This window comes from Arctopsyche grandis, chromosome 9 (genome assembly GCF_051622035.1).
Source record: "Arctopsyche grandis isolate Sample6627 chromosome 9, ASM5162203v2, whole genome shotgun sequence".
Taxonomy (NCBI): Eukaryota; Metazoa; Arthropoda; class Insecta; order Trichoptera; family Hydropsychidae; genus Arctopsyche; species Arctopsyche grandis.
Window position 1 is genome coordinate 19,391,993 of NC_135363.1, and position 13,115 is coordinate 19,405,107.

The window sequence follows — 13,115 nt, forward strand, 5'->3', positions numbered from 1 at the left end:
AGAAAAGATTTACAAAAGCTAAATTTCATCATAAAAATATGTATATAAATGAAAGAAACCAAAACGTGTATTGCATATGTTACAGTCCGTGTTCTCTCCGGTTCTTTAATGTGCATACTAGTTTTTTCATACACTAACTATTGGATTTAGTTTAGGTACTAACGTCAAAAGCTATCTTCAACTCACCAAGTGTCGGATAAAACTTTTAACTTTTAATGGTTTGAAGCTTTCGAAACCTTTGAGAATTCAGTACGGCAAGTATTTAAAAGGAAAAACTTTTGAAAAACACATTATAACGTTGCAATAATTTATATTTCCGTTCATTTTGAAAATATTGCAACCCAGGGTAATTACAAATAGTACATTAAATATGCAACATACGATTGAGAATACTATAGTTTGCCTATTGGTTTGTGCATGAACAAACTGGTGCGTTTATGTTCATGAACGAACGAAATCTACAATTGGACTGTATCATATAAAAAAGCTCTTAATATAAATAGTTCGTATCGAAAGAAGTTGAAGCTGAATTTTAAAATGAGTATAAATTTTGATTACTTAATACGTAGATAAATGAAATCAGGTAGAACTTGAATATAAAATCTTTGGCGGATAAATGGTAGTGGCATAATGTTATCTCAAATTGATGGATACACATAATAAACATTATACTGTTGGTTAGTTTGTTTAGTTGATTAAACTTTGACGTATTTCTAATATTGGTATACAATTGATGTACGAGAAAATATTGTCAACTGATATTGAATATGGTAAGGGTATCTTGCGAGTTACAGAGGCGTAGCACAAAAAAAAGAAAAGTTACATTTTTGAAATATCACCACGTCAATATTTCAGTATTTGTCTTCAGCATACGCTTTTCACGTCAAAAAGAAAATTTCGAAGACAACAGTTGAATCAATATTTACGTTCCGCATAAGACACATGCTGTAGTATTGTTTGCAAACATGGATAGGTATTTTTTTTCATCGGAAAGGAATGAGAACCTCCAGTTTTTGTTTTTACCATTTTTCACCCTCTCCTGCCATTGTAGAACCTTCGTCCAATGATATTTTTTACTCGCTGATGGGCAGATGTTAAGGTTTTTGCCGATACCCGCAGCTGAAATGGAGCCTATAAAATGGGGTATTTTGTCGTGTGGAAGAGGGTTAAATATCTGTTCCCGAAACCCCATCCTTCGTTTCGCCATCTATCGATTTTATTCGGCGAGGCGTGAACTTGAAAACGAAAAACGGAAATCTCAGAAAATGTTTTCTCTTTTGTGAAATTTTGAAACTTTGATTAGGGACGAAAGAGAGTACGGAATACGAAGTTTCAGCATAGAGCAAACTCAATAAAGTTATCGTAGAATTTTCTGGTATTTTGATAAAAAATATATATTTTGAAACAAAGAAAATTTTACGAACGTATCGGTGCTTCATTTATATAAGCGTTATATTAGAGTGTTTTGTATCATTTCTGGTATGAAAAATAGTAGGAAAAAATTCTAAGATAGATCGGTCAATTTCTTAGAAGGTTTTTTGGTTGACGTATTTTCATCAATTTTATAACCGTCATAAAATGAAAGTCTAAATATATACATATATACATATGTATATATATACACACAATATATATATATATATATATATATATATATATATATATATATATATATATATATATATATATATATATACATATATATATACTTATATTTACACCAAAATTATTTGAGTAATTTAATTACATCTTATCTTAGTTGAAGTAAATCAATTTTAAAGTAAGAAGTTACGACAAAGAAAATTTATACTCCAAAGTTTAAATAATGCTTTTGAGATTTCGCAGTTCATGAAACCAAAGAATAACTTTTTCATAATTAAATCAAATTTATATTTGTCAGGCACTCCGTATTTTGAAATTACAAAAAATAATTGAAAAGCTGTATCCAATTGAAGTTATTAAAATGAATTAAATAAATATGTATTCATAAATCTTCAAAAAATCAAAATAAAAATTTATAACACATCCATTTATGTATACTAACCTGAAAAATCTGTATGCCAGAAATAATATTCCGCCAGTCACAGACATTACTAAAAAACTAACCAGTAGATTCTATGAAAGAGTCACTAATAACCATACTAACACACCTGTGAAGAGACATCGGTGATTACAAAAAAATGTCCATACCCTTCAGATATAAATACAGATAAACACAATTTTCTTTAGATCGTCAACTTTGATGAGTCTTTAGGTAATCAATATATAGGTATATAAAAATCAATGTTTATCTGTTTGTCTGTCATGTATGGGTTCCTATACCATTCAAATGATTGCGATGAAACTTACAAGAGTTATTGTGTGCATATCCACGATAGTTTCTGTAAAAGAAATCTCCCCAAAAACGTGAATGGAAACAGGAAAACGGGAATGAGAGGCATTGCTTGGTAAATAATTTCAAATCAGTTCGCAATTTACGTTGTTAGGGTAAAATAAACAAACAATTGAATAATTAAAAAGTGTTCGCCACTTTCTATTGTATTTTTTACTCAAGTCAAGTCAAGTTCACCACCTGTGTTTTTCCGAAAAATGGAAACGGGGACGAGAACGGGAACGGGAATTGCAAACGTTATTGTAGCATTGAAACGCATGCCGGGTTCATCTAGTATTATATACATATAAAATGTACTATGAGTATTTATTAGCATTGCAAATAGGTTTTCGAGGTATTTTTCACACTTACTTTACTATATGTATAATAACTAACGAAATAAAATAAAATTGAAAATTAGAAAATGATCAGTAGAACAGTAGCTAATAAAATAGATATAAGATGTTTTGTGAACATAATTAAGTAATAATAAAAGGCATTTAAAAATCAAAATCAAATAAATTCAGATTCCTTAAATTTTTTTTATTGAAATTCAAATGATAATGCAGATTTGAAAATAAAATAAAACTTTATATTAACCAAAATTAACGTTGGCAAATTTCCGCAATTTGTTGACAGATGAAATGTTTATTTTCATCCATCGGAAGAGCATTTTCTACCGCGACGAGCCCAAAAAGCGAAAGATTGATAACTCGGAATACCCTTTAAGAGAAACGGGGTGGAAAACTGGGACGAATTTTCCAGAAAAACACCGCATTTGCCCATATTCCAAAAAGTTCCACGACATGCACCTCATAAACACGTCAATTCATCACGAATTCGAACAGGCGAACAATTTCCAACATGTCATTTGCGGACAAATCTCCAAACTTAACGGCACACAACGGATCACTCTGATTTAAGTTTCCACAATGTACAGTCATACGAATAACACATAAAAGCAACTATGAAGTGCAATTCGAACGCAAAGTCGACTAATGCATTATTTTTACGTCCGCTTTTATCGACGTAATTTATTGGATCGTTTTGAGTACGAAGTGGCAGTTGAAAGCTAGCCCACGTATCAAGTTCAATATTGCACGTCACTTAAGATGTTACGTCCCCCCCCCCCCTCCTCTTTTAATTCACTATCGGGAATTTATTATTCGTTTGACCTAAATTCAAAGTGTTTTTTGTGGGGGTCAAAGATTTCGGTTACCTCTTTGATGCTATCTATTTTTAATCACAATTGAACCGGAAACGATTCTGCGGCTGAAATTTTATTGCCTGGCCTTTTCAAAGTTTTGCCGACTTTGCTTGTTTTTCTTCTGATGTGCTTTTTGCGAATAATTGAAATCAATACTGATTGAAAGTTAAAAGCGTAATCGAATTCCTACAAACATACATATGTATGTACATACATATATATCTTTTGACGATCACTATACATATGTATACATATTATAAATAAGGGCGTCTTAATTGATACTCTGGTAAACGTTAGTCGTACTATTAATATACAATATCTGAATAGATAATCAATCCTATGTCAATCAAAATGCTATAAATGTCATTTCAAAGCAATTATTTACTGTGGATCCATTCAACCTTCTCATATCTCTGATATTCATTTCAGTATATCCTAGAATTACTAACTGCTTAATGCTACACCTTGAATATTTAAGAGCTTTTTATTATCTTTCGCCTACACCTTACCTACATATTCACATATTATATACACATATTATATCACATATTATATACATATTCACATATTATAGTTATGTATTCAATATTATGCGTAAATTAAATTTATCTAGGCATTTTACGTATGCAAGCAAATCGTTTTCATACACGAATTTGTACAGAATGTGCCAAATCTGATTTTTATTATTTATTTTATAAATACTTAATAGTAAATAAATATTAGCGTGATAGTTAAATTTTTATAAATTTCCAATAATGTTAATCAACCCTAAATTTCTGTAGCTGTAGAATTTTTGTTTGATTAAGTCCTAACTAAACACAGTTAGTCAAGAATATGAGGTACTACTCATCCTAAAACACTTAAAAAACATAGATAAAGTAATAATCAAAATATACATAATATATAAATATATAATATTTAAACTCAACTATGAATCTTTTCTTATTTATTAAAAAAAAATGAATATAAATTTACACTGAGGAACAAAAAAAAAAAATCACATCTTTGAGTAGAAAATAATCAATATTTACAAAATGTGACCCACTGAATTCGAACATGATAATGATTTTTATTTGTTCGCTCTCGTTTATTACATATGAGCGTTAAAAAAATTATTTAACTCAAAATCTAGTATTATTGTGCTATAAGTGAGTACTGGAATCAATATTTGGAGATTTTTTCTATTTGTTGTGATTTTTTTATTGTCTAACCGTTTACGCAACTTACTAGATTCTTGCAATCTCATTAGCACCCTCTTCGTTACAAATTTGCACACACACGACATCAACGGCCACATTAACTGCTTGAATTAGTGCGTTTAGATAAAAAAAAGGACTGATATAAAAATCCAATCCTTACAAACTGAGTAAAATAAAAAAAACGAGCTAAGTAATCGCATAATAGCACGGAAAAAATATATAATTTCGATTTTTAAAATTCGCTAAATACTTTAAAGCAATAAAAAGTCGTAATCAATAGAAAAAAACATGTGACTGTTGATTCTTATACTTAATTTGGGCACAGCAATACTAGACATTGTGTTAGAAACCGCAAAAGACAAAAATTGTAAAAATTGCGCTTTTTTTTAAACGCTAATGTAATACTTCATTAATTTAAAGCAAACGAACAAAAATCATTATCATATTAGAAGGTCAAACTGATTAATCTTCGCTATGTTCATTGTTATTGTTAAATTCTAAATGTCATTCATAAATTTAGCTACTTGAAAAAATATTGTTTCTACAAGGAAATTCAACTTCTAATGTCAATTATTTGAACCCCCCACTTACTATAAGGTAGTTAGCTTAGAGACTAAATTGAAATAAAAGCTAAAAACAAATATTTTAATTCGCATATTAGTGTATAAGCATTCTCGAATCGGTTCGTGACGATGAACGGTGCCGTTACTTTATAAAGTATTGAAACGTTTGAAGAAAATTTATTGGTCCGGTCAGTGTTTCTCGCGCACTCTGTTTAGGCGTGGGCGTTTTAATCCTTTAGGTACACGTGTAAATACGTGTATATCGTGGCACGTGTCGTGTTGTAAGAGTTGGCCATTGTGAAATCGAATGTGACAAATGGTTTCTCGTTTGGCGCACGATTTATTCGCGACGCGACCACTCCCGCGGAGCTTTTCCGAGAATTTTTTTTCGCACACCGTGTCCCACTTCCGGAAAATGGACGCACTTTTTACCGTACGAAAAAGAGACGTCTCTCTTTTGCTGGTAAAGCGTACGTTATTATACGGACGTCATTACGCCTCTCCAGTCCGCCCTTGGACATTAGGGCAACACCATATATTACCGGCGCCCCGCTGTTCGTGTCGCTTCCCTTGTACGACATAAAATACATATACAAACACACACACATATGTATATATATATATATATATATATATATATATATATATATATATATATATATATATATATATATATATATATATACATAAGGATATTATTGGTTTGATTTTTAAAACAAAAAACCTTTTAATGATTTCCATTTAAAAAAAGTATCGATAGAGATAACACATACATATAGGCACAACCAGTTTCATAAATAACATTTTTAAGGATTTTTTCAGCATTCATTATCATTTTTCCTATTTCATTATTTATTTTATTTTATTTATTTAAAAGTTTTGGACCATTGTGGTATTACAGGAAGAACCTAATGGGCCGCAATGGCCTACATAATAAAAAAAGAGAGGGAGAAAACAAAAAAAATAATAATAGATAGAACAAAAAGCTAATGCAAAAAATAAGATAAAAAAAAACATAAAAAGAAAAAAAAACATTTAAACGCAATCATAAAAAAATAAAAAAAACAGTAAAGTAATAAAATAGTGGATAAATGAACATTTAAATAAGTAATAAAATACAAAGATAATTTAATAAGTAGTAAAAATACAAAGAAGGGAATGTCTTGCACCTGCAGCCTGTTCCGATAAATAAGAACAAGCTACAAATACAAAACATCCCTGCGAGGCCCAAATAGAAGAGAGTAGATTAAAATTATATCCTCACTACAATATTCAGAAGTAATATTTTAATCTGAATATGAAATTCTCTTCGAGCGCTGTCCGAATCATGTTTTTTATACCTTATAAAAGGTACCATACAAATTCAAATGTCGCGTTCGAAAATAACAAGATATGTAGTATAAAACTTAGTATAAAGAAAATTTTTCAAAGAATGAAATTTTTTAAGTACAGTCCAGTACAGTACAGTACAATCCAGACCAAGTGAAAACTTATCTTGATTGAATTTTGGGTGGGTTAGATTTTATTAACAGTCAATGAATATGTGAATAAAAAATTCATCCTTCTTAGAATTGATAATATGTACATATGGCCCACCAGGTTTGCTCCACAGAGTTTTTGACATACTTTAACAAAAAAAAAATAGCAAACGATGCTGAAAAAAGTGAAATTTGAGTGGGAAAAAAGGCGTAACAAGCTAGAATTAAAGGCTAAAATTAAACTCCGTGGAGCAAACCTGGTGGCCCGGTTAAAAAATAATTCTCATGGTCCAGATCCAGCAAGAAGAGAGATTATTAGTGAAGTTCAAGAAATTAAATAATCTTATTTTTTTCTGACTGAAATAAATTAGTATTGATACTGACTTTTTATTAAAGATACTGTAAATTTTTATAAAATATTTTATACTAGGTGGGGGTTATTTTTGACCGGGGGTATGTGTCCAGGGGGTAAGTGTCCTAGAACCATGGCTAAGTTTAGCACATATAAAAATAATGTGTAAGTTTAAATCAAACAGTCAATGAAGCATTAAAAGCACAGAAATAATACTAATACTCAGTGGCGGCTCGTCCATACGCACTGCGGTACTGTAGCACCCCCAAGGAAATTGAGAAAAATTTAATATTATTATATACATAAATGTATGTATATTATATGAATATATAAATATTATTTAAGCGTATATATAGCTCGCCCGCACACCGATACATCCAATAATGAAAAATTTTGAAAAGTACTGAATGAAAATGCCAATGGAAGATCTACTACTAACCGTTGAATCATACCCAATGCTAGATAAAGAAAAACTTCAAACTCTCAAGGAAAGAAATGTATAGTATTAATGATTTATTAATATTTTTAAAACTTATTTTTGCAATCTATTTATGCAAAGTTCGTGTCAATCAATTTTATAATGAAATAAAATACATATAATGTTTAATTGTGATCATTTTGATGTTAATAGTAAAATATAATCCAAATAAACATTTTTTTTATTTTTAATCAACCGCAACACCCCCAGATATCTTATCCACGAGCCGCCACTGCTAATACTACTATAATAACAATACGTCTAATAAATTGATGGAGGTTTTCATATATTTTTACGTAGTAACAATTTTTGAAGTTTTGTGATCATGCGAAATTCGGGCTTCAGAATTTATTTGAAATAAACAAAGAATTTTCAGGAAGGAATACTAAAAAAACTACCAAAACATATGTGTAGATAAAACTCTCATATTAAATTTTCTGAGTAGAAAGTTATGTAAGTTTGATATCAGTTTCATTATTCTTAAATGCGAAAACTTTACTAAACTTTTTTAAACTAAGTCAAAGATAATACATACATACATGTTTATATGTATGTACGTATTATATGTATTAAATAATAATTAATTATTATCAAATTTATTTTCTTTAAATCTTTATTGAAATGTTTTTCTGAGCGATTTATATTGAATTCCGTTTTTTTTGTAGGAAAAAAGTCTTTTGATATTCAAAATGTGATGTCCAGCTCGCAAGGGTCTGTAATTGTGCTGGGAGTGACCCTTTTGTGAATAGCCAGGATATGATAAATCAGAAGCTTTACAATTCAGGAAGTGGAAATCTTTCGTGGAGCGCTCTCCAGTGCGGAAAAAGAGAAATTTTCTTATATGAAACATCCACGCTTGTATAATTTCGACAGAATCCAAATCCACATGTGAGACAAACGCAATATTCACGGGATCGAATTTGGGACACGTTCACTTTAGAACTAGCATCAGATGTTCACAGATACGGCGAGCGTTCGTTCGTTACCTTACACCGTATTGTATGTATGTAGTAGATATATTTCGTTATAGGAGAACTTTAGCAATGTAACGATACGGTTTCCTGTCTGAAACGTATTTTGAAAACAAGCTAAAATTTAATTTGAACTGCACATATTTACACGCGACTCTGTTTTCTCCCGTCTCTTTTTCGAAGATATTTTATCTACAAAATATAGCTGGGTGAATTTGAAATGTGGTTAAAATTAATTCATTTCACAATGATGACTGATGATGGTAGGCTATCGTAGTGGGTGAAATATCTCGCTTAAAATTTACGTTTCATGAAAATTCCCTCGTGCGATTTTCGACGAAGAGCGCCTAATGACACGCCGAATCCGGAATTCCGGAAATATCGTTGCGGTATTTTATGCAAATGCGAATTAATAGAATCGGGTGAAAAACATCGGTCGTCCAGATCGCCATCAATCATCCAGGTGGGTAAGTTACGCATCCGTCTCCATTGTTTGCCCGTTTTCATACAAATTTAAATTTTTAGTGGTGGAGGGAGATACTGAAGATTTATTTTGACTAACGATGTTTTTCCAAAAAATGTCCCCCCCTAAATTTAATCAAAAGTATTTTTTAATTAAATTATATATTCAATGTTTAATACAGCGTACACAAGGCGTATTACGTCATGACTTTCGTTGAGGTAGGTTCAGGTTTATCAGATTTGCAAGTGGGTTATACGTGTTTGGCTTGAACAAATTGACACCTTTGTAAACGATTTTCTCGGTACGACAATAAACAGACGCAAATTATTCCATAGCAAAACCAAATAGGGTTATAGTACTTGGACAGCTCTGAGAATTCATTGCAAAACAATGCACGCGTACGGTGTGTTGCCAAGTAATTGACGTAGCTTTCTAAATCATCATTGAGTATTGAATTGAAAATGAGTGCACTTTTTAATTTGTGTTAAGTCTTTAATAATGTTTATATACTCTATTTTGCTATTAAAATAATCAAATAGTCTGCATGTTATAATATTATTTTGAAATTTATACAATATTATTATATGTATGTAAGTATTACATATGTATATATGTATAACGCTATAAGTAGATTGTTTTCAAGCAAATGTTTTTACATATAAATAAATCATCGATACTAGAAATCTGTATTTGTATCAAATTGACCTTTTCTTAAATGCAAATTCGTTATTTTCGATTCCGATCACGTACATTGGAAACACCTAGAAGGCTTTGCTTCTGGCCGAATCTTATTAAATCTTGATTTAAAGCGTTTCAAATTGATACAAATTAACATCGCCATGGGGAGTTAGTCCTACATCCTCAATAAAAATACAATCAAAGTATAAAATCACTCACCTGCAGCGTGTACGGCGGATACTCGAAACTTGTCAACGGCGGGATGCACCAGAACTGCAGCGGCCAACTGCATGCCGTGGTCCAGCACTGACACTACAACACACACCACCAATATAGTCCAACCCCAACCACCCTCAGGGTAGTAATGCCTGTATAAAGTTTGTGTTTTTCTAGCATTGAGTGGAGTTTTTGGAAGATTACATCCGTTGAACACTTTGTCGTCGAGTTCACTCTCCCTGCGTTTGGGAGCTTCTATGGTACTGTTGCACCTCCTAAATAACGGTTTTGGCACTGTGCTAACTTTTTCGCTAATCATGTGACTAACACTCTTAGACCGTCCTTTTTTAGCGAAAAGGTTCACTTTTGGATTTTGCAGCTTGCATACTGTCGTCGGTGAACTGTTCGAGTATCTTCTCTCCATGCCTTTAGCGGGGAATTGTACCGATTTGAGTAGACTATTCGGAGATAGCGCTAATAGTTGAATGCAGTAGCATATTTTAGAGTTGAATATATTGGATTTACTTGAAAGTTCTAAAGAGTCTGTGCTTCTGTCTAGTGATTTTTTGATTGTCTTTAGTTTGTTGAAGTTTTGAATGAAGTTCGAATCGCACGAGTTGGAGCGCAGTATTGTGCTGACGGTCATGTTGCTTTCGCACGAACGCAACTTCTTCCTCTTATCCGACTTGTTATCTTCTTTAATTCGACTCTTGAGGAATTGTTTAGCGTCGTGGATGAACTTGAGATTGTCCTCGCTGTATTTGCAGACGAGGCCGTTGTTGTTCGCCGTGCTATTTGCGTTGGTCTTGGTCGAGAATTGGCAATTGCACCTCTTGAGGTTAGTTTCGCGCTCGGAGCGTATGCAATCGTACGTGCAAGGGTTCGAAGTAGGAGGAAACACGTACTGAGAGTTGGTGTTGATTTTCGCAATTGAATCGTGATCGTGAATCATCACTGGAGTCGTTCTAGGTACTTCAAGTTTCAATTCAGAACTTTCCCTGGCAGTCTTGCAGGGTCCGTTGCATCGTCGCTGAGCTGCCTGAGGATTTGATCCATTTTTAACAGGATCCTTTTCAATATTTTTAACTGGAGTGCCTCCTGCCAACGCACTGAAGGCCCGTCCCTGTTGGTCAACCCTTAGATGTACGACAGCCATGGTAGTGGATGTGGGCCACGTCTTGCTGTGATATATAGGCATACTGAATTATTGCGTGCGAAATGGTTCAAATGAAAATTAATTATGCGAAAATATGTATGTGGACGTTTACATTTTTACGACCCATGTTTAATTAGGGGACAGTCTGGGGAAAAATTCACATGTTAAAATTTCATGGTGTGGGGCAACATTAATAGGGTAGGAGAACGAATCCTCCCACCATCTCCAAACATCACTATCACTTTTCATAATGAAATTCTGTCCAGATCGCGTGTCGACGATCAAATATATCACTCTTTTTTAGATCACAGTATTATTATTATAATTTATACAGTAGTTGTGTAGTTATCACCATCTGTGTGTTAAATTATTATTGATTTATGTAAGGTTCAAGTTCAAACAAGCTAATCCTCAATATACGACTCTTGTATTGTAATATTTAATATAGATATATTCCGATAGTTTGCGTGCTAGTGCGTCAATACCCGGTTTAAAACTGAAACATTATTCATTGTTTGACCTAGCGGTTTCTATGTAGTAATATGTATTACGTAAATACTTAACTCAATGATGAATCGTTGTTTGAATACTGTATGTATATTTTGATATGTTGATTGTTCGTTTAAGAATGAACCAAGTCCAAAGTATATTTGTACGATGGAATTATTTTTTTGTGTTCGAATGAACGTTTTTGTCTAACAAATTAATCATTTTATATTTTTTTCATTCGTATTTTATAATAATCAAAGATATTTTTCTAGGGCAGGGTTGGGCACTTCAAGTTAGTTATGATATAAAAGAGCAAGTGTAGGTATTAGATTTACGAGGGCAAAAGCCTATTATTTTTGTCTATTTTTCTAGCAAGCCAGTAAGTGAAAAATATAACAGCTTTCGACGTTTTTGACGTTTCCACGCAATATTTCATCACACGGTTGAAACCAAGACGAAAAACAAATAAAAGAATTTCTGAAACACTCAAAGACTTAACTGTGACAAATATGTAAAAAGTGTTTTAAAAGTATTTATATTATTAATTTTTAATAAAAGATTAACAAGATTTTTTTTTTACGAAACTAGAAACTGTTCGAGAAAATTCAATATACAATAGTTTACTCGCGCTTTTCCTAGTTGAAATTTTCTCACGAATTTTTTTCTTTTAAGCGCACAGCAGGATACTTTTTGTTTATTCATTTATTATTATTTACGTCCTTTCCACTGCGGGTGCGTCTTTGTTTTCCTTTTTTTTTAAACTTTGATTTGTAGTTATGTGTGTATTTTCGAGAAACTTTGTCGAGAGCGCGTTGCTTTTTTTCTCCTCGTAGCTTTTGTTGTAATCCTGCGGTGAATTCAGAAAATTGGATTTTTTCCTTTTCCTCGTCATTCAATTTTTTTGTGGAAGTATAATAAAGCTTTCCTTTTCACTACGATTACAATTACGAACATTTAATAATTACATTAGTTAGTTATGTTATAACGTGAAGAATATTAAATTACCAGTATGGTTGAAATATGGATTTATCTTTCTAATTAATCAAGTTAAATTGATTAAAAAATATATTTTACTTCATACTAACCATTTTAATATATGAAATTTGGAAATTCAATATTATTCCAATACACGAATTACATGTGTCCTTTAATTAGACAATAAACCGATTATATAAGAGTGTAATTTATTTATTTAAAAGACAAGCAAATCTCTAGATACTAATTTAATTAAATTGCCTCTTTTATTTTCAAAGGTAGATTGAGTTACTGAGAAGACTGAAGGTTCTTAAAAACCTATACAAATGTAGAAAAAAAAGGAGAATCTGCGTTTTTTGGAATACTCTTAATTTTTTGAAGACCGAACGTCATGTCATATTCATCAAAACGTAAAATTAAATTATTTTATAATTAGAAAAAAATTATAGAAGTAACATTTTTTATTTTTTAATTTGTTGTAAAGTTTTGCACGTTTTTCAATATAAAAAAAAGTTATAT

The 13,115-nt window shown here is 31.6% G+C and overlaps 1 protein-coding gene across 1 annotated transcript in view; it reads right to left on the reverse strand.

The window, feature by feature from the left end:
- Positions 1–11,174, reverse strand: part of LOC143917299 (uncharacterized) — a 143,834-nt gene extending 132,660 nt beyond the window's left edge. Inside the window, exon 1 of the mRNA XM_077438783.1 lies at positions 9,980–11,174. Within this exon, the coding sequence (XP_077294909.1) occupies positions 9,980–11,174 (1,195 nt within the window). The remainder of the gene's footprint in view (positions 1–9,979) is intronic.
- Positions 11,175–13,115: the final 1,941 nt, after the last annotated feature.